A 26,434-nucleotide genomic window follows, 5' to 3' on the forward strand; every position below is an offset into this window, starting at 1 on the left:
TCCATGTGGAGAAGGAAACAGTCGGAGGCCCAGGAGCAGGCCCTGAATTGGTGGTTTGAATGATTTGAGTGGTGGAGTGCGTGAAAAGAGTGGAAAGAGACGAAGATGTTGACGAAATGATGTGAATGATTCCATTCGATGGTTTGAAATGCTGAAACTCACTTTATGTGAGAACTTTGAATACTGAACAAAAGCCCCGTCCAAGTTTGCTTCATTTTTAAATGTCTCAACCTTATCTCATACAAATAATAAATCACAACTGCTACATTTTTTTCATTTAAACAAAAAACATCAGAGTGAGTGGAAGCAGACTTTTCAAAATTTGAAGAAGAAGAAGAAGAAGAAGACGATGAAGATGGTGAGTGAAGTCTGAATTGAGAATCGAAGGAATTGCGAAGTGGAGAGATCGATCGGTGAATGGAAGCGATGGTGTGGGAGGGAGTCATGGAACTCACCAAGTGGGCGCAGGAGAAGAAGACCGACCCTCTTCTGTGGTCAATTCAGGTCAGCGCCGCCCTCAACTCCGCCGGCGTCTCCCTCCCTTCCGTCGACCTCGCACACCGTCTCGTCTCCTACATCTGCTTCGACAACCACGTCCCCCTCGCCTGGAAGCTTCTCGAGAAAGCCATGGCCGTCAGAATCCTCCCTCCCTTGCTCGCCCTCTCCCTCCTCTCCACCCGCGTCCTCCCCCACCGCTACCTCCACCCCGCCGCCTACGCCCTCTACATCGACCTCCTCAACCGCCACGCCTTCTCCCTCTCGTCCAACATCCACTTCCCCAATTACCCCAAGGTCATGGCCTCCATTCACCACTCCCTTCGCTTCTCCCAGCTCTACTCCTCCCACGACCCCCACCCCGGCCTCGTTCTCGTTCACCTTCTCTTCACCCTCGTCTCGCAGTTGCTCGAAGCTTCCTTGGACGACGAGGGACTTCTCCAACACAAGCCCAGATGGATTGCCAGATTCCCCGATTCTGATGTCGACAACATGCTCATCGACGCCTCCCCCAACCACACCAAAGACACCTTGCACCGCAAAAACACTGCCATGGCTATTGAGACCATCTCTTTCTTTCTTCACCACAAAGTCACTTCCAGAATCCTCTCCCTCGTTCAGCGAAACATGTAAATTACTCCTTTTCACTGCCGCTTTCGTATTATCATGCTACACCAAAACTTGCTATATACACCTCGTTAGCTACTGTTGGACGGATTCGTTCTGTTCTCTAGTTAGAATTGAAGTTGAATTCCTTATGCTTATTCTCAAGCTCGTTTTGATTGGAGAACATTGACAAAAGTACCTTAAGAACTGCATTTATTTCTGTTTTCGCTGACTCGGTGGATGTTTATTTGTAGGCCAGCGCATTGGGGACCTTTTGTTCACCAGCTTCAGCGGCTTGCCGCGAACTCGACCGTGTTGAGGAGCTTGAAGCAGGTCACTCCTGACTCGCTTTTGCCTTTGAATTTTAACTCCGCTCCTGGGATTAGGGGTTTGTCTTCTGAATGGAAATCGACACCTAAGCTTGAACTCAGTGCCGTCATGGCTGGCTCCTGCGCGGTTCAGTCTTGCAATGATAATTGGTCTTCTCTTTGGCTCCCTATTGATCTTATCCTTGAGGATGCAATGGATGGAAATCACGTGGCAGAAGCTAGTGCTGTTGAAGTTCTTACCGGTAAGCATAAATTTCATTGACGCAGTGGTTACTGGATTTAACGGCGAATCTGGCAATGATAAGAGTTGTTTTTTCCATGCGTTGTTGAACTTCATGGTTGAAGTGATTGTTGGCTTATTGCAGGGTTGGTTAAGGCTTTGCAAGCAGTTAATGGTGCTGCATGGCATTGTGCTTTTTTAGGTTTATGGATTGCAGCACTACGGCTAGTTCAAAGGGTAAGATTTGAGCCAAGGTATATTAGTTAACTAGAATTTGCTGTAGGGGATTATTTCTTCTACGTGGAAAAAGGGTAATTCCTGAAACCAAATGCAGACTAGCAATTTCATATTTTGGACTGGGACAAACACTTTGTGTGTGTGCGAGAGAGAGAGATAGACTGCTTGATGGACTTAGCAAGTGCATGATAAGATGTAACCCAAAGAACATGAGATATTGCAGCATATCTGTTATGTCTTTTACTTTGTTGGTCGGTTTACATTCATCTGATTTACTGGTTTTTAACAAAATGCAATTAGTTACTGTAATTTTTATACTATTGGCCTCGGTTCCCTTGTTTTAAGACTTACACGTTTCCCCCTTTGTTAGGAGAGGGATCCAAGCGAGGGTCCAGTGCCTCGCCTTGATACCTGCTTGTGTATGTTATTGTGCATTACAACCCTTGTAGTTACTAACCTTATTGAAGAAGAGGAAGGGGAACTCATTGAAGAAGCTGAACGTAGCCCTACAAATCAAAGGATGGACAAGCAGGCTTTGGGAGAGCGTCGTGGGGAATTGGTTATCAGCTTACAGCTATTGGGTGATTACGAAGATTTACTCACTCCGCCACAATCTGTTATTTGGGGAGCCAATCAGGCTGCTGCCAAGGCTACATTGTTCGTATCAGGACATAGTGGATACTTGGAATATACGAATGTGAATGACTTGCCCACCAACTGTTGTAAGTAATTGCTCTTATAATATGAAACTATAGTGCTGTTTGGTTTGGTCATAGAAAGAACTCACAGCTGGAGTACCTAACTTAAAATGAAAGCAGACAATTTAAGAACAATTAAAGCACTTTTGTTCACTTGTATCTTTTGTAATGTTATAACTAACATGTAGGAAATTTCGTGATTAAGAAAATGACAATGTAGGAATATTAATGAATGCAAACAGGCAATATGGATGTGCTTTCGTTTATCCTGTTAATTGTTCCTTAATAAATTTCAGGGCTATTCAACTTAACCTTCGCTCAATCTCTATCATGCTCCTGATATTTTTGCTGTGAATATCAAGTTTTCTCTTTGCTTCTGATTATTTTTCTCTCAGATGTGTGCTCTCATAAGGGTATCTTGGTTTGTCTTGGGCCCCTTATTATACCTCTTTGGTTTGAGAGTGATAGCTCATCATTGTTTTTTCTTGCAGCGGGTAACTTAAGGCATCTGATTGTGGAGGCTTGTATAGCAAGGCATCTGCTTGATACCTCCGCGTATTTCTGGCCTGGTTATGTTAGTGCACCTTTCAATCAGCTGCCTCATAGTATTCCTAACCATTTACCTAGCTGGTCATCATTAATGAAGGGATTACCACTGACTCCTCAATTGGTTAATGTCTTAGTTGCAACTCCTGCTTCTAGGTATGCTGCTACCTCATATCATTTCTGCAGTCATACATTACATGTGCTCTGTAGGACTTTTATACGTTATCATGAATTTTTTTCTGTTTCTTTTTTAATTTATAGTTATCTTTATATGGTTTGCAAAAACGTAGTAGCATAGAGTTAATATTGAAATACCATAGATTCACTGCATATATTATTTAAAGAGTTGTTAAGGAGTACCTTTTCTTAATTCAACTTGGGCAGGGTTGTAATAAGTCTATTGGTTTATTACTCCCATCCAATGTATCTTGGACACAGGACCTTATTTCATCTGGTGAACAAAATAGAAAATTACTTGTATCAGAGACAAAGTAGAAATGCATACATAGATATTTAATAGAGATAATGCATACATAGATATATAATAGAGATACGCATTCAAAGTGTGCATAAATGTGTTTTTGAAAGTAGTAGCTGTCCAATTGCCTGTAGTATGCTTAATACCTGGGCTTCAGTTACACTTTTCTGTTTCCTGAAGTTCAGGGTATCGTATGCTCTATTCTGTATATTTACTAGTGGTAAAACAACTGAATTTAAGCTCGTGGATGTAATGGAAGCTTAGCAGAGATTGAGAAAATATTTGAATTTGCAATCAATGGCTCGGATGAAGAAAAGATATCTGCTGCTACCATTCTTTGTGGGGCATCTTTAGTACGTGGTTGGAACGTGCAGGTGATCCGAACACCATTTTCATTTTATTTTATTTTTTGCTTTATTCTTGATAATTTATTTTTGTTTGCTTTCCTTCCTTTTCAGTTTTTGATTGTTCACTCATGATTGTAATGATTATCTTTGGATGTAGGAACATATTGTTTTTTTCATAGTAAAGATGCTTTCACCTCCAGTTCCTCCTAAATATTCTGGGACTGAAAGCTATTTGATCAACCATGCTCCTTTGTTGAATGTTCTTCTGATTGGAATTTCATCCGTAGACAGTGTTCAGATATTCTCCCTACACGGTGTGGTATGTTCTGATTTAATATAGCAAGTGGTGTACATTCTTGTTTCACTCAAAAGAAAAAAGGAAAATTAATATGAATGACATTTTTAGAACAACCCTCCCCTATGCATACAGACAAAGAAAATTTGTCTTATTAAATTTTTTTGTACTATCAATCAAAAACAGTTTTATTTTTTCCCAAGAAAGGAATTGTTAATAACTTCTAAAATTTGGGCTTAGGGTTTAACTTAATCCCACAAAGCTAACTTGTAAGAAAAAGATTACACAAGCATTAGGAAGACTACATTGAAATCTTTCCCTAGTCAATATGATTTCAACACCCCACCCTAGATGCTCAAGACTAGACATCTAGAATGTGGACAAATGTGGGTGACATTGTAACGGCACCCCTATAATTAAATTGGTTATATCTCTGGTTGATACTAGATTCGAACGTGTTCCTTCACACTTAGGATTGGACATCTAGAGTGAAGACAAATGGTGATGGCCCAATAACATCACCCATGATGCCTAGGAATAGACATTTAGGGTGTACACAAATATATGTAATCCAATAAAAATTCTCAGATATGCTTTGATACAATATTAGAATTAAAGTTTGGGGCCTAACTCAAGTTCCATAAAACCAATTTATATGGCAAGGATTGTCAAAGTCTTAAGAACTACATTGATCCCTTCCCTAATCTATGAGGAATCACAATAATAACTATTGAAGCTTTTAGTTTGTTGTCCTATTCTATGCATTCATTTTACTTTCTCCTTTCAGGTTCCGTTACTTGCTGCTGTGTTGATGCCAATATGCGAAGCTTTTGGATCATCTGCTCCTAATGTCTCATGGACTGCTGTTACTGGTGAAAAACTCACTTGTCATGCAGTGTTCTCTAATGCATTTATTCTCCTGCTGAGACTATGGCGGTTTAATCATCCACCTGTTGAGCATGTGATGGGTGGTGCAGCAACTCCAGCATTAGGATCACAGTTAGGTCCTGAGTACCTTTTATTGGTTCGAAATTGTATGTTAGCATCCTTTGGGAAATCACCAAGAGATCGAGTAAGTTGCAGAAGATTTTCAAAAATGATAACTTTTTCTTTAGAGCCTTTGTTTATGGAATCCTTTCCAAAATTAAACATTTGGTATCGGCAACATCGAGAATGTATTGCATCCACCTGCTCTACTCTTGCACCCGGAGGGCCAGTTTCTCAGATTGTTGAAGCGCTACTAAGCATGATATGCAAGAAAATAAATCGAAGTGCTCAGTCATTGACGCCTACAACTTCAGGAAGCAGTAATTCATCTTGCTCTTCACTGGATGATGCTCTGATGAAACTCAAAGTGCCTGCATGGGACATCCTTGAAGCAACTCCATTTGTTCTTTATGCTGCTCTTACTGCTTGTGCACATGGAAGACTCTCTCCCCGTGAATTGGCTACAGGTTTGCTCAGTTCACTTGTGGATATATTCTAGCTTTTTTTTTATAATTGCTTATCATTAATAACTGTTTCAGGATTATAACGAGGCTTTCATGTTTTGAAATGTGAGAATGTCAGTTGTGGACTAATGATGATCAAATATTGAACATGACTCATTTTTATCGGAATAACTTAGAAAGTGAAAAGATTGAATATAAGTGCTTTTTTTTCCATAAAAATGATATTGTTTTACCAAACCCTTGTAATTTTCATCTCATTCACTTGATTCTCCTTGTCCACTTGTCAGTGAAATAAGTTGTGTTTGCTAGGATTGGGAAGGTAGTTAGGAAAATTATTATAGTTGCTTGGAGGAGTTAGTTCTTAGAGGGGATTTGCAAGGTAAACAAAAGGAGGAGGATGCAAGAGAAGAGGCACCCTCTTGAATGTTCAACTAAAATTGAGGAGGACGTAAGAAAAGACTTGGTCATGTTTGTTGTTGTACTGCTACGTTTCTCCCAAATCCAGATAGGTTTGTGCTCACTACTAGTCTTGGTAGTTGTGTACTCCAAGTGTGGACATGTTTGGAGTGCGTACTCCAATTGTTTGACAAAATCACTGGTGATGTAGAAGTTCGCAATTAAGCTAAGGAACCATAAAATTATCAAGCAATATTAAAAGGTATTTTTTTAAAAAACTTCAGTGTGTTCAAATATGAAGGCTAGGCCTAATGCTAGGTAAATCCATGCTTCTTTAAGTTGTCATAGATTAACTTATTGGAATAATTGCACGCTAATATAAAAATTGTAAGTTTGGGAATTCATTGAAATGGGTTGCCAATGTCTTCTTTTTTAAGTTTTTGTTAGGCTGTTGTTTGCTTAATAAATCATCTGCCTTATTTTTATCTAGGTCTCAAAGATCTGGCTGATTTTCTTCCGGCAACTTTGGGAACTATTATAAGCTACTTGTCAGCTGAAGTAACACGAGGCATTTGGAAGCCTGCTTTTATGAACGGAACTGATTGGCCAAGCCCTGCTGCAAATTTATCCATTGTTGAGCAACAAATCAAGAAAATTTTAGCAGCCACAGGTGTTGATGTCCCTAGTCTTGCTATAGGTTTGTCAAGTTTACTTTCTTTAGATGAATCCTTCTTTGTGAGTTCAATTTATCCTTTCCTGGGTGATTGTTGCGGCATTTTCCGTTTTCTCCCTACAGACCAACTAACCTGTCATGTTCTGCATATTCGTAGTTATTTTTTGGAAGTAACTCGTGGGTGATGAGTAAATTCTCAATTAGATAGGGGCTATATGATTGACACAGAAATATGAAGTCATCGTCTCCAGTTTTTTACAGATCGTGTTTTCATTATCTGTTTATGTGAACATCAGCCAAAAATGAAGTGAACATTTTCTATTTATGTTAGGAATATGAGAAATGTCCAAGGATAACATCTTTAGAATATTTGAGTATCAGTGATGATCTCATAGGACCATCTTCAGAATCTTTATAATCATAGGGATATGTAGCTAGAACCAAAGTTATTATAGTATGATTTATAGACATATCATGTTTACAGGAATAAAATTTCCTATAATTATTTGTATCTACTGTAACAATCTTGCATAAAATGGACTCCTTTGCGTGGTCCAGACAGTTTTCAGCATCTCTTGTATCTTTTTTCTATGTTTGAACAAAATTGATCAGTTGACACTGCTTCTCTAACTGCTGCTAGCAGATGGTAATGCTCCACCTGCACTTCCTTTGCCATTGGCAGCTTTTCTGAGTCTCACAATAACATATAAACTGGATAAAACTTACGAGCGTTTCGTTGTTTTGGCTGGACCATCTTTGATTGCACTTTCTTCTGGTTGCCCCTGGCCATGTATGCCCATTGTTGGTGCTTTGTGGGCTCAGAAGGTGAAGCGTTGGAGTGACTTTTTTGTATTCTCTGCTTCTGCAACTGTCTTCCACCACAGTAGGGATGCTGTAGTTCAGCTCTTAAGAAGTTGCTTCACTTCCACCCTTGGACTTGGTTCTGCCTGTATTTATAACAACGGTGGTGTTGGCACGCTCCTTGGTCATGGCTTTGGTTCTCACTTCTACAGAGGGATCACTCCGGTTGCTCCTGGGTTTCTCTACTTAAGAGTTCACCGGTCTATTAGAGATGTCATGTTTTTGACGGAGGAAATTGTATCTCTTTTAATGCTTTCCGTTAGAGATATAGCTAACAGTGGGTTGCCCAAGGGTGAAGTGGAGAAGCTAAAGAAGACCAAGTATGGGATGAGATACGGGCAGGCTTCTCTTGCTGCATCAATGACACGTGTAAAGCATGCTGCTCTTATTGGGGCTTCGTTTCTTTGGATATCTGGTGGTTCAGGTTTGGTTCAATCTTTGATTATAGAAACTCTACCTTCCTGGTTTTTGTCAGCGCAAGGGTTAGAGCAGGAAGGGGCAGAACCTGGAGTTGTTGTAGCGATGCTGAGAGGTTATGCACTTGCGTGTTTTGCTGTACTTGGTGGGACGTTTGCCTGGGGTATCGACTCTTCATCACCAGCATCAAAACGACGACCAAAGGTTCTTGGGATTCATTTAGATTTTCTTGCAAATGCACTGGATGGAAAAGTATCTCTTCGCTGTGATTGTGCAACCTGGCGTGCGTATGTGTCAGGGGTTATGAGCTTGATGGTGAGCTGCACGCCACTGTGGATCCAGGAACTTGATGTTGGTATATTGAAAAGAATGAGCAACGGATTAAGACAGCTGGATGAAGAAGACTTGGCTCTGCGCCTACTAGAAATTAGAGGGACAAGCGTCATGGGCGAGGTAGCTGAAATGATCTGCCAAAGTAGATAATAACCGACCAGAACTCGGGAAGGAGCATGGTGCATATGTGACGGTAATACCAATACCTAACGAAGTTTACACTCATTTCAGGGGGAAATGGAACTTCATTTCATTTGCTAGTTGCTACCATTTCTGTACATAGCAATGTAAATTTCATAATTTTGTATTATCCCATTGAATTTAGAGCAGTTACGTTTAGGTAGCAGTATGAACCTTTGATCATAAAATGTATTACAGCGAATATTGTCTTAATGTGTACTTGTAACATTAACAGATTCATGAAGAATTTTTTAACACTTGTATTTCCTGAAAAGCATTTGGTTATACATTTCCTAATACCAACAAGTTCAGTTTTTTTGAAGAGTACATCACCGTTCTTATTAAACAATGGTTTGGAATATGTTCTTAGGATAGAATTAAATAGAAAAAACGTTGCTGTTTTCAAGACAGACTATTTGTTTTATGACAAAATGAAATTAAGAAATACTTTTGAAATTAAAGGATAAATTGTGTGGAATAATTCTTGTTTAAGATGGTTATTAAATTTTAAGTTCATGACATTTTGATCTTTGAATATAATATTTTTATATTAATGAAGTTTCAGCTGTACTCGTTGAAAAAACAAGAACAATGTGATAAGTTGAGAAGTCAAATAATACACCCGATGTCCACAGACAACAAGAAACGCGTAAACGAAAGGGAAACGTTTTCCTTTGATTTTACTTTGATAATTGAAAGCCTTCAAGTTGTTTTCTGAACGGACCATCATCTAACTTCACATTCCTTCAATCTGGTAATCATAATCAAATCTTGAGAAATGAATAGTATTATGGTTAATCTCCCTTATATAAAGAACATAAATAAGATAATATATTTATAATGTAGAGAACGTGGGTTAAATTCATTCACAAACGAAGATGTAAAAAAATAACATATGAACATGTTTTTTTAATTAATGTAATATATAACATTCTCTTCTAAGTTGATAGGTATAAATGGTATGTTTCAAATTATAAATATAATTAATTTTTTATTTTAGTAAAGATTTAAATGACATATTTGTTAATTAATTATTTGAGTTTATAAACTTAGTCTTTTGATGTCTTTATATAAAATGATAATCAATTTTTTTGTACAAAATAAGATTAGAACTTCTATGAAAAACAAGATTAGAACTTTATACCAAGAGCAATCCGATTGTCATATATAAGTATCATTATTTAAGTGACATTTCTAAATTATAATTTTTTAAGTAATTATTTAAGTCAAACAAGTTTTAGAAGTGGCTGTAGCCATAACTCTATATTATGTTTATGTACTAGATCTTGTCACAATACTTTGCTTTTTGTTTTTCTAATAGATCAAGTTACCACCAATGGACATACAGTACCCAAAAGTGGATCCTCTATCACAGGGAGATCTTGCCTAATCAACGTCTTAATAGAAAACACCTTTTGAATGGTTATTGAAACCATATAACAACTCTTTTCTAAAAAATTATTTAATGTACTTTAATATACAAATTATTGTATTTAAATGATCTTTAGATGACAAATTGAGAAATTGGCTTACCATAGTGACTACAAAGGAAATGTCACGACAAGTAATTGTAAGGTTATTTAGTGTCATCTAACTTATCATTAAACGAGTGTGCATGAACATAATTAGTAAAGACTCATGGATCATACACAATGGTGACAAAAGAAATGTTAAAAGTAGAAGAGAGACCAAAAAACACCGTGAAGAAAAAGAAAAATCCTAAAACATAAAAAAAGTCTCATCGAATCAATAAGATCAAATCCAAAAAGAAGATAAAAAAACAACTTCAATGCTTTGAATCATTACCGAATAGGATAAATGTTCATGTGTTAATTATGTAAAAAAAAAACAACATAATTAATATAAGAAATTTTTTTCATGTTAACATAAAACTTAATATATCTAACAAATATCATTCAATTTCGCTCTCAATTCTAACTAAAATCCAACAACAACAGAATTGAAGATTATGGCAATGAAATCTAACAATTGAATATAAGAATGGTCTAACAATACTCCATGTCTAATGTCTTGAATTAGTTTTAGTAATACATACAATTCCAATCACAATGAAGAAAAAAGAAACTAAAAGTAATTGATGTCCCATAATCACAAGAAAGCCACAATCTGGACTTGGTCCTGCAGAGAAGTATTCTCCACATGAGGCCTTCTGATTATGATCTGGCACACACCGGTTCCTCTGCTATGGTCTCAAGCAAAGGTTTCTTTGACCTGGTGATGGACAACCTGTGCACGAACTCGGGGCTAGAAAACTCTTCAATGTCGTCAAAGTTGAACTTGGGCTCCTCCACTTGTTTCTCAGGAACAACTCTCACTTTTGCAGTGACCCTTTTGGCAGTGAGTAACAAGGCACCCATGTCAGATGGTCTGACCACAGAATTAAGCCTTTTCATGGGATGCATCACATAAACATTGCCACACTCAAGCTCCTCATCTGCGTTCAGTGCACAAAACCTTTGTCCAATCTGTAGAGACCGAGTGTTCACCACAAAGAAGCTTGGCATCTCAAGCATGAGTTCTGCTGCTTTAACTCCTTCTTCAAACTCCTCAATCTCCCCACTTGGAAATATCACCTTTATTCCTCTCCAATGCTTGCTCCCTGCTGTTGATAGAGTGCATGAAATGTAATTCCCCATCTTCAACTTTGCTTATATGCAAACACAGATAATAACTATGTGTGTTTATATCAGGCTTTCAACTTTCAGTCTATATATATATATATATATATATATATACACACACAAGAGAAAATGTGATGTGAAGCAGTATAGTTAGAAATTTGAGATTCAAAGGAGGAAGTTAATTAAATACACATAGGGTTGACATTGTAACAGAGTCCGCGTTAGTGCCAACAAGAAGCTTCTGTGGCATTTTCGTGTTGTATCTGATAACTTGTTTACTTATTCTTTTATATGTTTAGAGACGGAAGCTTTTGATCTGTAGCCATGACAGTGTACGCGTGAAACCCAAATGCAATAATATTCCTTATTATTATTATTATTATTATTATTATTATTATTATTATTATTATTATTATAATAGTCACGTCACAGGTGGTGTGCAATTATTCCTTCAGCACAGATGACAAATCCCATTATCTGCTGTGCCTTCCGCACAAAATAAGGAAGTGACTTTATTTATTATATTATACTATGTATACTTTTGGACGCAAAAAGTTTGATCAATGCATGTGAATTTACGGAATTGACAATTTGTAAAACACTAGCTTCGAAGCTTTATGTGACATTGTCATTTGCGGTGACCGTGTCGGTTAGCTTGTCGATAAATCATAAACAATATTCATAACATCATTCGTCTCTCGTTTTTCCAAAAGCATGATCTCTGTGATACGTATGAACAGAATTATATCGTGATTGCAATAAATAGGAAGTCTTATGCTTGCTTCTAAGTTGTTTTTAAAAAATAAATATGTTTATTTCTCCATCCCATAGACTGTTGGATGACATCTCATTCATCTATGAACTCATACTCATGATTACCTACACATGTTTCCTACGCCATTGGGATCATAAACTAATTGGCTTCATTCCTTTTGCATTATTTTTCTCTTGGGTTTGCGTGCGTGATGATGACAAGTCTCGTGGTTCCTTCTTAAGTACTAAATTAATTTGCTTAGTTTGTGCATGAATTGATTCCGAAAGAGTTAGTGTGCTAAATCATTAAGTAGTTGGAACGGAAAGTTGGGCGGAAGCAATAGCAGTAGCGCGCTACCACATTTTCCAATCGTCACACCCTGTGTAGTGTATTATTATATAACATAATGTAGAAAACGACTTGCAAGATCACAATGTACACGCAGTAAGAACTTTCCTGATCCATTGCGACTTCATAAACCAGAAAAATGGTTCAATTAATCAATACAGGTAAAATGACAACAGAGTTCAGAACATTACCATATTTTTGTTTAAAGTAGTACAGTACTATTTGCAGATATTGACTTTAGAACAACATCAGTAAACTCAAAATTCTTTCGGATCAACTCTTCTAAAGTAAAAGAATTCTGGATCACCTTTTCCAGAATAAAAAATAACCCAAATCAACTATTACAAAAACTATAACACGAGTACACTTTTTTGTGTTAATCCAATCCAGTTATGTCGACCCTATTATAACTGCGGACTTGTATTACCCAGCAGGGCATAATGTTAAGTTTCCGATTATACTACTCAAGTATTTCATTTAACACTTTTAAAGAATAGTACAAAAAAAAATAGAGATACAGTACTTTTGTTTAGATCATAGGAGTATCACAAAAGTCATGGAGATGCGTGAAGAAACAGCCCATATTCCACAGTAGCCAAACGTTTAGTTGGGATCGAAACCAGGGCCACGAAACGTGCGTCCAAATGCACTATAAATAGTTAAAACATAGTATATAGAACGTTCAAAGTGCAGTATATTAATGAGCAAAACTTGCTTTGAAAATGGGATTGACACTAGATTTAAACCACTTAAAAAGATGGGATTAAAATTAAAAACACAACATTATGCAAACACGAATATGTAGCTCTGAAAATAAAATTGAAAACTGTGAACTCAAGATATAAAACCATAACTTTATTATTTTGAGAGCCACGCTAATGTGTTCAACTTCTTTTGTGGGATCAGGAGAGAGCCCAGAACAAAGTAATGCAGTCAAACAGAAATCATTTATGATTCCACTACCGAGCAAAATTTTCGACCGAATCCTGTACCTAATCGCTGGATCAATATCGGAACATACATGTTTAAATATAATCAGCTTGAGAGCAAAAGCCTTAAAAACAAAGTAGAGCTCTCAGAGGGTTTCCTCCCCGAATAATAGATAGAATTTCTTTAAACTTACGCAACTTGAGCGACGGTCTCTGATGCATCTGTTTCTTGCCTGAAAAATGTAGATGGCCAGTAAAACTGTTAATTCAATCCAAAGTAAATGCAAATAAACTCTCAGACATAAAAAAACATAATAGGAGTTTAATCAACAATTTTATTCTCAATTGTTTGGGAGCATTGGGTGGGTCAGTCAGGGATAGGATGCTGCAAAGCCGAAATGATCCTGAAGTTTCTAGGTATGAAGACATAATCATTTTAGGTAGGTGAGGTAAAAAAATACTCAAGGTTGTTTACATGATCATATAAAATGGAGAAATTTAACACTTTCAATTAGCTAGCATAAAAGCTTATTTATGCACTTTAATCCCAACTGTAATTACAGCATGATGAAAACAAGCAAAAACATAAGTTCTAAAGTAATACGCCACCAACTAAACTACAATACTTTGGTTAAACCCTTAAACTAAAGGACAATTGCAATCATTTTCGTTTCAACGGTACATAAATGGAATTTAGAATAAGATAGGAAAAGACTATCCAAAAATGTACTGGTTTTTACCTTTCAATTCCTTCCCCAACTTCCATTCTAAGAAAGTTCACAACCCTCACAGATGAACCCACCTCCTTGGATAGATTATCCAGCACCGCCTGCAAAGAAGAATGAGAGATACTAGAAATCAATTACTAAACAAACAAATTGGTCCAAGATGGATGCTTCACAAAAGGCACACAGCATTACACACACATAAATAGCAAATACACATCTAAAGAGTATGCACTTCGTAATTCCATTAAATATATTATAACGCTACTAGTCAAAGACAATCAGGAAGCTTATCATGAAATTCTACATCTGGGTTGTGATCCCGGAAATATAGAAAAAAGCTTAATGGCACTGAAAACAATAAAACACATTCATTTTCTGATTAGTGTCCGGAAACATACTAAGGCCAACCTAGAGTTTGAAACTTTGAATGGCTACCCACAGTTTTATACTGCATATTTGCTTGGAAGAAATTTTCAGCTTCCCAGCAGCAAATATAGGTTTCTCATTTCTTAATTATTATCATAAACTCGGAATGAAGGAGACATCACTATTTAGAGATGATTTGGATTATTGGGGCATGTGGGCTATATGTAAGTCCAAATAAAAAAAGGTTTCAACCATAAAAGGAAGTAGAAATCCAATAATGTGGTAATAAGTCTGGCATCTCGAAGAAAGGCAACCCAACTCTTACTCTCAAGTGCGCCTCTCTTTTGCCTTTTTCAATGGTGAAGACATCATAATTGTCACTTTTCGCCAAATTCACAAGTTAAGACGATCTACAACTTGATGCAGGGGCTGTTTACAATTTTTTTAATCTCTCATATCAAACATGGTAACGAATAATGAATGCATTTGCTGCCACCATAACCTTACCAAGAATTGTAAACACCACAACAAGTACTCACACTGACAACCACCATATGGCTATAGCCATCATAAATTCCACCCTGACATAAATCACAAATGAATCCATTTCAATTCACATACCTGCACATTCATAGTGTCATTCATAATGAACTTTTGGTCCATAAATACAACATCCTCAAAATACTTGCGTAGTCGTCCTTCAACCATTTTCTCTATGGCCATCTGAGACTTACCAGAGGATTCTGCCTGAAATAATTAAACCATAGTAAGAGTTTAAATTTTCGTTTGGTTTCTAAATATTGGTAAAGAAAGTGGAACTTTAGCATATGAAGTATATGAATTAAGAAATCCAATAAAACATCAGGCAGATTACAATTGCCGAACAAAGTTTTCTTCCAATTCTGAATTGTAATTGCTAGAGAAGTTTTGGTTTATCAATCCAAGAGTTGAATTGGTCTAAATAGGCCAACCCTAAATACTTATTAATCCAGGCATATATTTATTTATGGCAGGAAAAAGGTGGATGAAAAAAGGACCGTGTTTATGCACAAGAAGGTTATCATTCTTGTACAGGTGTAAATGGCCACAGTTCATAAAGAAACTAGTTCAAATGTCCATTTTCCCAATTGAACCATTCCTTGCCAATTGAAATATAGTCAAGACCAATTAACTACAAGGCAGATTAAACCTACAACGCCATCTTAAACAGTCCTTGGAAAGACACTTAAGGCCTTTTTCATTTGCCATATGGTCTGTTGCATCTATGAAAGCATCGCAACTTTCAAACCTATCTCCCTCATGAGAAAATAAACGTTATAAAAGGAAACAAGAAAATTAAATTAGCACAGAACAATTCATACAATATCTGAGAGGGTGTTAGCTTAATTTTCTGTTATGACAGCTTGCTATTTTTGTTGGTCATGTTTGCTTGCCTCTTTTGTAGTTCTACAAGTACTTTTCTTTAATTTAGATTGCTGAAATAAATGACAGATTTTCAAGTAATACTTAAAGACCAAAAGAAACAGAAGCCGAGCAATGCCATATTAACTACGATTCATGTATTCAGCACGGGACTGAGCTTCAATCTAAAAGAAATCAACCTATACCTGAGATTTAAGAATTTCCCGCTCATTTTGCAAAGCATCTGAGGGCACGAGTTCCTTTGTTAAAAATGATGGCTTTGCTGCCACTACATGCATGGCCAATTCTGATCCAACACGCTGTAGAGCTTCCACTTGTGTTTTACCGTCATCTACTTCAAGGGACAAAATTCCAGCAATGCGACCCAAACCTAATCAAACAGGAGAGAGTCAGAATCTTTATAGGGTTAAGTTTCTAGATACCACAAAGCATTTGGTACTCAGCACAAGATATAGTAAAACAAAATGTAATTGATCTCATTCAAACAACTTCATGCATGTAAATACATACATTGCACCCCAACGTTTCACATGCAAAGCAAGAGTGGCAAAAGAGTTGTAAGAGAAGAGCAGAAAGTAAAAGGAAGAAAAGCAAGAAGTGGAATGAATTTTTACCATGTTGGGGACTGGTATGAAGATACGTAGATATAAAACCGTTGGAGGAAGCAGGCAAGACATAACCTCTTCTAAGCCTCACATTCTCCCCCATCATGGCAGCCACTTCAGTGATTGCATTTTGAACGGTTGTTTCTCCACTGATCTTTGGATGCTCAAGATTCAACGTCGTGTCCTGGCAAATGAAAGCGATTATGTCAATAAACACATGCCGTAACAACCTCGTAGCTTGAGAGGATTTTAGGAAACGAGGAAACTCAGTTCATTTGTATAAAAGAGGTTTATTGCAACAACATCGAGAGCGTTATGTAACGTACATGCAAAGATTGAGGTCCGACATGAAAGGCAGAAGAAGAAGAAGAGTTATCGAGCGACAAAGCTTGCTTTGCCAAACACAATGCCTGAGGATTGAAGAAGAGAGTAAGTGAGAAGTGTGTGAAAAAAGGGGTAATTGAAAAATGAAGAACACGAAGAGACAAACCAAGTGTCGGAAAATATCGTTTCGGGCAACAAAATCGGTCTCGCAGTTGAGTTCGATGAGAGCGACTTTGGCGGGGGTTTGGGCGAGGGCGAGCAAACCTTCGGAGGCGATTCGAGACGATTTTTTGGAAGCCAAAACTTTTCCCCTTTTCCTGAGCTCCTTCTGAGCAGCTTCGATGTCCCAATTGGAATCCACCAGAGCGGCTTTAACGTCCTTGATGGGAGCGCTTGTTCTCTCTCGCAATTGTTTTATCAGATTCACGTTCTCCGACGCCGACGAAGAATACGAACGATTCCGGCTTATGAAAACACAAACACGTTTTGCGGCTCCGTAGAATGCCATTGCAAAAGAGAAAATGCAGCTCAGTTGATGGAATGCTAGGGCTTTTCAACACACTGTAAAATTCATCCTTGACAATGGAAAGCTCGAATTTTTTTCCAAGGTACTAAACTTACAATTTTTTTTTCTTCCCAAATATCATTAAAAAAAATTGTTATTAAACTAACTAAATAATTAAAATACTTTTATTATTAGTAAATTTATGAATTTATTTGTTTAATTTGTATTTATATAATAAATAATATTTTTTATATTTATTTTAAATTTCAATTTAATTATTCCAATGCCTAATGAAATTGTAATAATTCAAAAAATAAGTACATGTTTACAATATTAACTTAAATCATTAATTTAAATTATAACTTAAATTTTCAATTTTTATTACCAAATAATGTTCTCACCGTTAAATTCTTTAAAATGTTATAACTTTTAAATCACAAAGTTTCATTATACAAATTATATTTTCAACAATGCTATGTATTTAGAAAATAAATAATTGTAACATGTCATTTCGTTACCAATTTTATCTAACTTAATTTAATACATTATTCCATATATTACGCAGCTAACTTAATAAATTTATTAAAGTTATTATAATACTTAACAAGTTTGTAAACTATTAATAATTTTAAAAAAGTTGTAATTCCTTTTTTCTTTTTACTTTAAATACTCCTTTCTTATTTTACTTTACGAAAATTAAAGATATTAATTTAATTTTAAAATATTACACTTAAAATATATATATATATATATATATATATATATATATATATATATATATATATATATATATATATAAATATATATAATATATGTGTGTGTGTGTTATCAACCTATTGACAAGGCTCGAAGTAGCAAGAAATGATGAAGAAGATAATATGGTCTTTTGGCAATACAATTTTGTTTTAATATTCGAGAAATCATTACTACATGAGTCAAAAAAGGTTAAAAGAGTTGAATGAATAACCAACCATCAAGCCTAATTTTCAATTAGATAAATTAGTCCTCCTTTATGCACTTTATCATTTATTTGAATTAGGTTTTCAACGAAAAAACTAATTTGAGAAAAATATTTTAATTTCATGATAAATAATTAAAAGTATATATCAAGGAGGAAAAATCGGTATTTACAAAATAGATCAGGGGTTCATTATTGGAAACTAAATTAAGAAAATAATTGAGCATAAGGAAAACTATAACCCTAAGCATTCATTCACTTCCATTCTTTGTCACTTTAGTACTACTTTTCAAGTCATTCAACTTAAATTAGCCTAGACAATATCAGAATTTCTGAAATTAGTAACCATCACCAGTACTTTGTGTATGATATATGGATTCCGTCCATTGTTACTGATAATAGTAGTAAGATGCACCAGTTCTTCTATTATGCTACCAATTCACAGTTCTCTATCCCTCAAAATCGCCCAAACCAAACTTCAATTTCATGGTTAGGTAACATACCCATTTAGCAATGGAGGTCATACACGGCTGGACAAAAGCAGAGTAATATCAAGAGTGGCCAAGGGAAGGTCTCGAGACGGTGCTCAGAACAAGGTTTAATTTGATCATTTTGGATGATCAAAGCCATCTCTAGACTGCTTTGAGAAGGAAGAGATGAAGCAAAATTTATGAGATGAGGACAACCTAGAGAAAATACAACTCCTAAAAAGACAACTTGATTTTTCTTTGACAATCAAACTCTTAAATTTGAATCCAAAATGGTTTCAGTAGAATTAACGTGGTTCCTTTCATATCCACCGTGATATCAGACATGTACTACGTAATACATTACCAATAGAAGGAACTAACTTTAGTAACTCAGAATTGTTTGCTTAGTGCTGGATGCTGAATCTACATTACTTATTTTTGGTAAGTATTAGCAATGTCAAATTTATTTATTTTTTTCAAATTGCAATACAAAACCATTCATTTTCAGGACTAATTAAATTGAATATTTAAGCATGTTCATCACTCCTCTACAAGTCAAGTCACACGGTATAAATGAAGTACATAATGTCGAAATACAGAAATTTTGATCAAATACAATGGGTAAAGGGAACTAACTCATCATAAGGCGTACATACACTTAGTCCGAAAAGGATTATGCAGGGCTCGCTTCCACGATGGACTCACTTGGTGAGCCTTTTACAGTGACGGTTATATGACAAGTGCGCTTTTTAATTGGATGAGCACGCCCTCGAGCCACAGGTTTTACCCTTTTCATTGTTCTTCCTTCATTAACCTCTGCTTTACTGATAACTAAACTTCCCTTGCTTAAACCCAGGTTATTGGTAGCATTTGCTCCAGCAGAAAACACTATCTTCAGAATGGCTTCACAGGCTCGATAAGGCATGAGTTCTAATATCATAAGTGTTTCATCGTATTTTCGTCCACGAATCTGATCGATCACTCTTCGAGCTTTATTAGCGGACATGCGAATGTTTCGCCCAACAGCGTACGCTTCCACGGATTTGCTGCTCTCCTGTCCTGCACCAGCATCAAATTTAAATATCGGTTACATCTTTTCCCAATTCCTTCTAAGCTGCAGATCTCTAACCAGATACAACTAGACCCGTAAAATGTAAAAAGCTAAATATTTGACAGCCTAAAATTTCTAATGTAAGCCTTTGTTTGTGTGAGAGTGAGACTCAGAAAGACCTCATACTCTTCAGTCAGTCACTCATGTCTTCTTTGCATTTCACACACCAACATTTAGGAAGAACTGTCACCCTTTAATTGAAGGAAACGTACATGAACTGATGGTGGTATGCTATATATATATATATATATATATATATACGCCTCAACCAATTTATTGAACATTAATTAAAAGCTACAGAAACTTTCAAGAATTAAAGAATCGCCACTAAGTTTATGCTACAGTTGAAAAACAGTCTCAAGAAGTGTATGAGAGGCAAAGGCATCCGATTGGCGTTGGAATGCACTGGATGATAGATGTGGTTGACGTGCCCCATGGATAACTAATGCAGATGTTAAAACTTGTAGAACTCTCAACCAATACTAACTCAAATCATTACGCAGCCATAGGAATTGGGAATTGACAACAGAACACTGATTACTGAATAAAACCATGTTGACAAATAAACATTCATAATTGTGAAATTGGGAATTCACAATACAATACTGATTACTGAATTTTACCCCTGGAAACAAGATGAAAGAAGGACACATAATATGAAGAAAAAGGTCCGTTTGAGACCCTGCCGATTGTAATATATCTAAATGAAGGGTATATATGGTGAGAAGAAGGCGCATTAGACTGTAATAGAATAAATTGGGGCTAATATTTGACGTAAATGGAGCGCAAACAAGAAAATTGAGTAAGTAAATAGTTAGGTTAGGGTTGCGATGTTGAAATCAGAAGAGAAATAGAAGAAGCATGCTATGGAGAAGGGTCAATAAAAATGAAGGAGAAGGAGAAGGAGAAAGAGAAAGAGCGCACCTCCAAACTGGGAAGCGTGGAAGCGACAAGCGAGGGGGTTGTCATTGATGTGGGAAGTGTTAGGTTTGATGGAAATGAGGGTTTTGTCGGTAAAATGGGAGGGCGAGGAGGAGCATCGAATTCCGGCGAGCTTGGGCTGACAGTGGAAATGGAGTTGGGGAGCGATGCCCACAGGTAAAGGTGGATGCTTGTGGTGAAGACGAAGGAGAGGACGGTTCACCGACAGAGAAACAGCCATGTCTGTTATGCTATGTTACTTACCCCTGCTCTGCAAACCAAGGAGTGAGAATGAGATGGATAAGATAAAGGGGAGAGAGGGGTTTCAATTCGGTTCTTTTTCAAAATTAATATTTAGCTAATTAATTATTTATTTTCTTTTTTCTTGTGTAAACCATTTTAAAAAAAAAATTACCTTTACTATTTTTAATTTTTAATATGTTGAATTGATTAAAAAAATTATGTATAATTGTGATATGAGACAGAGAGAGAAGGAAGGGAAGTAGAAATGCATAGCTACAGGTGGTGTGGTTCTATGCCCTCAACCGCCACAGCCACAACCACAACCGCAACCACCATGATTCGTAGGTTGTGCTGTTTGCAGAGCGTCTCTCCTTCCCTCCCTTTCTCTTCTGCTTCCACAACCACCAAGAAGCCCCTTGTCTTCTTGGGCGCACCTCAGGTCTCTCTCTGTCTCTCCGAGCACTCATGCTACCTTCTTCAACTTTTTCTGTTTCACTTCATTCTCTGCTTTTCAGGTCTCCGCCATAGTCCTTGACACGCTTCTCAACGCTTCTGCTTCTCCACATTCTTTATTCGAGGTTTCTCATCCGATACACACGCCATTTTCTTGTAATTCAACGTTCATTCCATGTTTACACTGTGTATGCAATTCATCAGGTTGCGGCCATCGTGACTCAGCCACCTGCTAGAAGGGACAGGGGCAAGAAGCTCGCCCTCTCTCCCTTGGCCACTCATGCTCTTGACAGGGGCTTCTCCCCCGATCTCATTTTCACTCCCGATAAAGCTGGAGACGTACCTAGCTTTTCTATCCTATTCTGTTTATTGCGTTTCTTTTCCTAAATTTGCTTCTTTCTCATCCAATTCAATTCCTTCAGGATGTTTTCTTGTCAAATTTAAAAGCTTTGCAACCTCACCTGTGCATTACAGCTGCCTATGGCAATATATTACCTACCAAGTTTCTAGATATTCCTCCATTGGGTTTGTCACTCCCTCCTCTATTGCCAGCCATTCTATTGCTAAATCTTAAGACCTCTATGACACCTTTCCATTTGCAAATACCTCAGGAACAGTCAACATTCACCCTAGCATGCTGCCATTGTATCGTGGCGCTGCTCCTGTTCAAAGGGCATTGCAGGTTCCCCCCAATTATTTCGTCAATCCCTATATTCTCAATGTTTCTATTTCATTAACTTACTTTGCTGGTGGTTTATATTGATTTGTACACTAGGATGGTGTTAAAGAAACTGGAGTGTCATTAGCATTCACCGTTCGTGCTCTCGATGCTGGACCTATCATTGCTACTGAAACAATTCAAGTTGATGATCAAATAAAGGTATGTTTTCTCTTTGTCCGTCTCCGCTACAATTGGTATGAATGGAATGGAAATGCATCATCAGCCCTTTGATTTATATATCAAAGAAGATAAGTGTTTTTCCATATAATCTTTATCCTTCATTTGTAACCTAAATTTGAAATGTTTCTACTTCTGGTTTGGATATGTAAAATTGGTGCATATTATATCAAGGGTTACAATCTCCCTTAATTGTATTAATAGTATTTCAGGTTCGTGATTAGAACATACGTTAAAATTTTATGGGTTTAGCATTATGGATTGCCTATAATCATACCTGTCAACTTGTTTGGTAAAACTTACAAAGCTGGTATACTTTTTCTCCCTGCTTCTGACAAAACTTTAGATTTCTGTGTAGGCACCTGATTTGCTTGAGCTCCTCTTTCATAAAGGTATGATTGTTCCATTTTTGTCGTTCTGTGTACCTTTCTCTTGGTGATCTCTGTACTAAGTATTCTTATTTGGGCATTTTGATAGTGTTCTACACTGATTGAGTTCCTACCTTTATTTGACAAAACAGGATCTGAACTTTTGATTAGGGAACTTCCTTCGATACTTGATGGATCAGCAATATTAAAGGCACAACCTCAAGATGACTCTAAGGCTACATTGGCTCCTAAGGTATGTGAGCCTTGATTATGTTCACATGATTTCATTTAGCAGTTAGCTGTAGTTAAGTTAGAAAACCTGTGAATGTCAAAGATTGAATTGGTGATGGTTTGTATTACGTGCCTTTCTGTTCAGTGCAGTAAACATCCCATTATTCATAAGGAAAAGAAAACACTCGGGTATATACAAGGAGTTGCTCATTTTTTTTCTACTCTATGCAGATAAACTCAGATGAATCATGGCTATCCTTTGATGAAGAAGCATATGTTCTACACAATAAGGTAAACTTCTTGATCTTATCTGAAGGGCACAGTTGTGACATAAAACAATTTTAGGTTCGTGCCTTTTCAGGGTGGCCAGGAACTCGAGCAAGAGTGTTAGTGGTTGAGAAAAATGGTGAGCAGAAAACTTTGGATATTAAAATTATAACCACACGACTTAGCAGTCATGAAAGTGTGCAGTTCAATGAAGCAGATGATGTTGCATTTGTTGACGGAGCGTTGTTATTTCCATGTGGAAGGGGTACCACAATTGAGGTACGTTTTTGTATTATGTTTGCACCACCTAGGTAGATGATGATGGGTGGAAACCAGTTACCTTTTGAAATTTATGACTGTATATATTCCCTTATGCTGAAGCTGCTGCTTAATAATATCTTTTTCTGAAAATCGCTATTAAATATATTTCATGCACGAGTTTCCATAAAAAATGGGAAATTTCCGCCCTCTTGTTCTCATTTTGCCCAAGTACTCTTTGAAATTCTCTGACCGTCTTGCATCTTGGAATCAACAGGAAATGTATTTATCTATGAAATTAATGTCAACTATAAAAATGGAAACTCCTGTAACGCATTCAAGAGGCTTTTGTACTTTCTATGATTACGTGTTTGTCTCATCCAATAGGGATTGGATTCTATGATTGTAATTCTTGCCTGGCTAATGACAGTTGTGTTTTTTAACAGTTTTTTAATATAAATCTTACTTACCTTTTCAAAAAAAGAATTGAAACAAATAATATCAGATGAAAGAGCAGTGTCTTTGGGAATGCGAATTGTATATCCTCACTTTATTGAAAGAGCATTCGTACTAGAAAATACAAAATCTTCGAGTTTGAAATTACTTGCTTTCTGAGATACAGTTTACCAGTGTTTTTCTTTTATATCACGAGGAGCAAGCATTAAGGAAGCACTTGCTCTTCAGTCTAAATAAGAACACTTTTTGTACACAAATTTAGTATAGGTATGAAAGCTCAAAATTCTTGCATGTCAAATATGCCTTTCTGAATCAGTGACACTAACTCTTTCAGGTATTGGAAGTTCAGCTTCCTGGAAAAAAGGCAGTAAATGCAGCTGCTTTCTGGAATGGACTGCGTGGGCAGAAGCTGAAGAAATTATGAGGGTGGTTTGTCAAACAAGGCATATTTTAAATTAATTTTTAGCTGTTTAGGAAATCGATTTTGTTTTGAAATTATTTAAATTTTTATTTTCATGTTAAATTTTTTTATTTATGCGTTTTTCTTGACTGATTTTATATTTTATCAAGCTGTGCATTGTGTATGTGCTTTCCCACAATAGATTAACATATACTTATTTCAGCTAGCTAAATTACAAGCTCATTGCATATGAAAAGGTGGCACGGTGCAAGATTTATTTCTCTCACTTAAACAGATCTAACTATACAAAATTTGAGTGTTTGGATGGTGCGCATTACGGTTTTTCTTCTATCCCTTTCCATCTGTTTGATGTGGGTCTAAAGAAGAACAACTTTAAACTTTCGGTAGGCAACAAGCAATAACATATCGAGTAAATCATTGTGCCATTTGCTTTGGGATTGGATCCATAATCATTAATCAATATTATTCTTGCGGAAAGTATTAAACCATTTTCTTCCTTCCTCCCGCCGTTGCGCCGCTCTTTTATTTATATATTTCAATCTTACCACCATTCTTATCTCTTTCGGACTTCAATAATGCCCATATTCGGCCATCTACCATAATTAATATAAACATAAAATTACAGGAATGAAGCAAAATGGGAGCTTTATATCATGGTTTGGTTGAGGAAAGAAAATAATTGCTTGTTTACAACTTCTCATTAGTTTAAACCTGCTTACAACTTTGATAATTAATTTTAACAGAACAGAACAGACTAACTCACGAGCTAACAAATACAAAACCTTAATGCTAATAAGCTGGTTCTAAGATATTGAACCATTCAATAATGAAACAGTGGATAAAATCATATAATAAAAGGCATTATTGGAGCAATATGTTAGGGTGATGTGTCCAAAGGCAAATCATAATCATTACAGAAAAACTGAAAGACAATATAAATATAAAGAATCGAAAAAAATAAACTGTGAATAAAATATGGCCCTGGCAGAGGCAACACCAATGCAGCGTTAGAGTTGCTAACCTTTTAAGAACATATGTCCCCATTAATAATTACAGTTTATAATATATAATACAATGCTGAAGTACTGATTTTCCAACTAGTCCTCTCAATCTATTATATATAAACCCTATTCATTGCTATCAATCAGTCATCACAAAATGGGTGCACTTGATTACCTCTCCCACTTTTGCACTGTAACCACCACTAGGACCAAGCACAAACCAATGCAGGTAACAACTTCTTCCTTCACCTTGCTCCTCTCATCTACTCACATGCGTTGAGTTGCTTTAAATGTTAATTTCAGACAGTTGAGATCAAAGTGAGAATGGACTGCGATGGTTGCGAAAGAAGAGTCCGAAATGCAGTCACTTCACTAAAAGGTGATGCTAATTATAAATATATACAACATTTTCTTCTGTTTGCTGCAATACACACAGTGTTTGATATGCATGTTCCAAAGCAAGAGGAGTTAATACATATCTCTTATATATCTTCTGTTGTTTTCAGAAGTTTCAAATCAACTAGAACGTGATTTATAATGTATATAATATATATAAGAAATCTAGTTTCTAACATAGTATCATAGTGATGATATAAAGTTTAAAAATTTATTGTTTGTTGGATGTAGGGGTGAAATCTGTGGAGGTGAACAGAAAGCAGAGCAGGGTGGTTGTGAGCGGATACGTGGATCCAAACAAGGTGTTGAAGAGGGTAAGGAGCACAGGGAAGGTGAGAGCTAAGTTTTGGCCATATGTGGAGCAGCATCTTGTGTACTATCCATATGCCACAGGAGCATATGACAGAAGAGCACCTTCTGGATATGTCAGAAACGTTGTGCAGGCCTTTCCAGATCCTCCCCAAGACAACTTTCTCTCCTTCTTCAGTGATGACAACGTCCATGCATGTTCCATCATGTAATCCATTACCATCTCCCTCAAATCAAATAAAACAATAACCTTCTACTCTTCTTCATTTCTCTCTTTTCTTCTCTTTTCTTCTCTTCCCATGCCTGCATGCTTCTCTGAGAAACCTGCAATGCTGTCTACGTATGCTCTTTTTTTCTTTCTCATTTCTCCATGTTATCTAATGCATGCCTAATCATTGTACGTTAGGAAAAATGAAAAAGAAAAAAAACTATGTATGTAAATCATAACTTATTTATGTTCTTTAATTTAGATAACAACATAAATATTT

General features: G+C 36.5%; 6 protein-coding genes across 7 annotated transcripts; 3 read left to right on the forward strand and 3 right to left on the reverse strand.

Annotated features, from left to right (window-relative positions):
* The first annotated feature begins 121 nt into the window (after positions 1–121).
* LOC108319028 (mediator of RNA polymerase II transcription subunit 33B) lies at positions 122–8,836 on the forward strand. 2 transcript variants are annotated; one of them, XM_052867459.1, is made up of 10 exons: positions 122–1,124; positions 1,356–1,672; positions 1,796–1,887; positions 2,258–2,609; positions 3,077–3,287; positions 3,869–3,983; positions 4,114–4,275; positions 5,039–5,705; positions 6,589–6,795; positions 7,412–8,836. In XM_052867459.1, the coding sequence occupies exons 1-10, from the start codon at positions 418–420 to the stop codon at positions 8,530–8,532; spliced, it is 3,951 nt and encodes a 1,316-aa protein (XP_052723419.1). In that variant the 5' UTR covers positions 122–417; the 3' UTR covers positions 8,533–8,836. The 2 variants fall into 2 exon arrangements, with proteins under 2 accessions (XP_052723419.1, XP_052723420.1); XM_052867460.1 differs by having other exon boundaries at positions 123–1,124; positions 7,415–8,836.
* Positions 8,837–10,492: 1,656 nt separating this feature from the next.
* Positions 10,493–11,472, reverse strand: LOC108318969 (uncharacterized). Its single transcript, XM_017549968.2, has one exon. The coding sequence runs from the start codon at positions 11,217–11,219 to the stop codon at positions 10,737–10,739; it is 483 nt and encodes a 160-aa protein (XP_017405457.2). The 5' UTR covers positions 11,220–11,472; the 3' UTR covers positions 10,493–10,736.
* A 1,674-nt stretch (positions 11,473–13,146) lies between these two features.
* Positions 13,147–17,269, reverse strand: LOC108318954 (elongation factor Ts, mitochondrial). The gene is made up of 7 exons (XM_052867461.1): positions 16,847–17,269; positions 16,683–16,766; positions 16,366–16,540; positions 15,937–16,121; positions 14,951–15,076; positions 13,976–14,064; positions 13,147–13,468 (listed from the first exon to the last, which is right to left on the reverse strand). Exons 1-7 carry the CDS (start codon positions 17,186–17,188, stop codon positions 13,426–13,428), a joined length of 1,044 nt encoding a protein of 347 aa, XP_052723421.1. The 5' UTR covers positions 17,189–17,269; the 3' UTR covers positions 13,147–13,425.
* A 1,845-nt stretch (positions 17,270–19,114) lies between these two features.
* LOC108318985 (50S ribosomal protein L22, chloroplastic) lies at positions 19,115–20,964 on the reverse strand. The gene is made up of 2 exons (XM_017549981.2): positions 20,649–20,964; positions 19,115–19,672 (listed from the first exon to the last, which is right to left on the reverse strand). The coding sequence occupies exons 1-2, from the start codon at positions 20,884–20,886 to the stop codon at positions 19,287–19,289; spliced, it is 624 nt and encodes a 207-aa protein (XP_017405470.1). The 5' UTR covers positions 20,887–20,964; the 3' UTR covers positions 19,115–19,286.
* A 155-nt stretch (positions 20,965–21,119) lies between these two features.
* LOC108318947 (uncharacterized) lies at positions 21,120–24,436 on the forward strand. Its single transcript, XM_017549939.2, has 11 exons — positions 21,120–21,327; positions 21,404–21,466; positions 21,546–21,680; positions 21,764–21,866; positions 21,953–22,023; positions 22,117–22,221; positions 22,598–22,631; positions 22,760–22,860; positions 23,070–23,129; positions 23,184–23,384; positions 24,154–24,436. The coding sequence occupies exons 1-11, from the start codon at positions 21,154–21,156 to the stop codon at positions 24,241–24,243; spliced, it is 1,137 nt and encodes a 378-aa protein (XP_017405428.1). The 5' UTR covers positions 21,120–21,153; the 3' UTR covers positions 24,244–24,436.
* Positions 24,437–24,553: 117 nt separating this feature from the next.
* LOC108318948 (heavy metal-associated isoprenylated plant protein 21) lies at positions 24,554–26,212 on the forward strand. Its single transcript, XM_017549940.2, has 3 exons — positions 24,554–25,470; positions 25,545–25,620; positions 25,869–26,212. The coding sequence occupies exons 1-3, from the start codon at positions 25,399–25,401 to the stop codon at positions 26,156–26,158; spliced, it is 438 nt and encodes a 145-aa protein (XP_017405429.1). The 5' UTR covers positions 24,554–25,398; the 3' UTR covers positions 26,159–26,212.
* Positions 26,213–26,434: the final 222 nt, after the last annotated feature.

This window comes from Vigna angularis, chromosome 8, assembly GCF_016808095.1.
Source record: "Vigna angularis cultivar LongXiaoDou No.4 chromosome 8, ASM1680809v1, whole genome shotgun sequence".
Taxonomy (NCBI): Eukaryota; Viridiplantae; Streptophyta; class Magnoliopsida; order Fabales; family Fabaceae; genus Vigna; species Vigna angularis.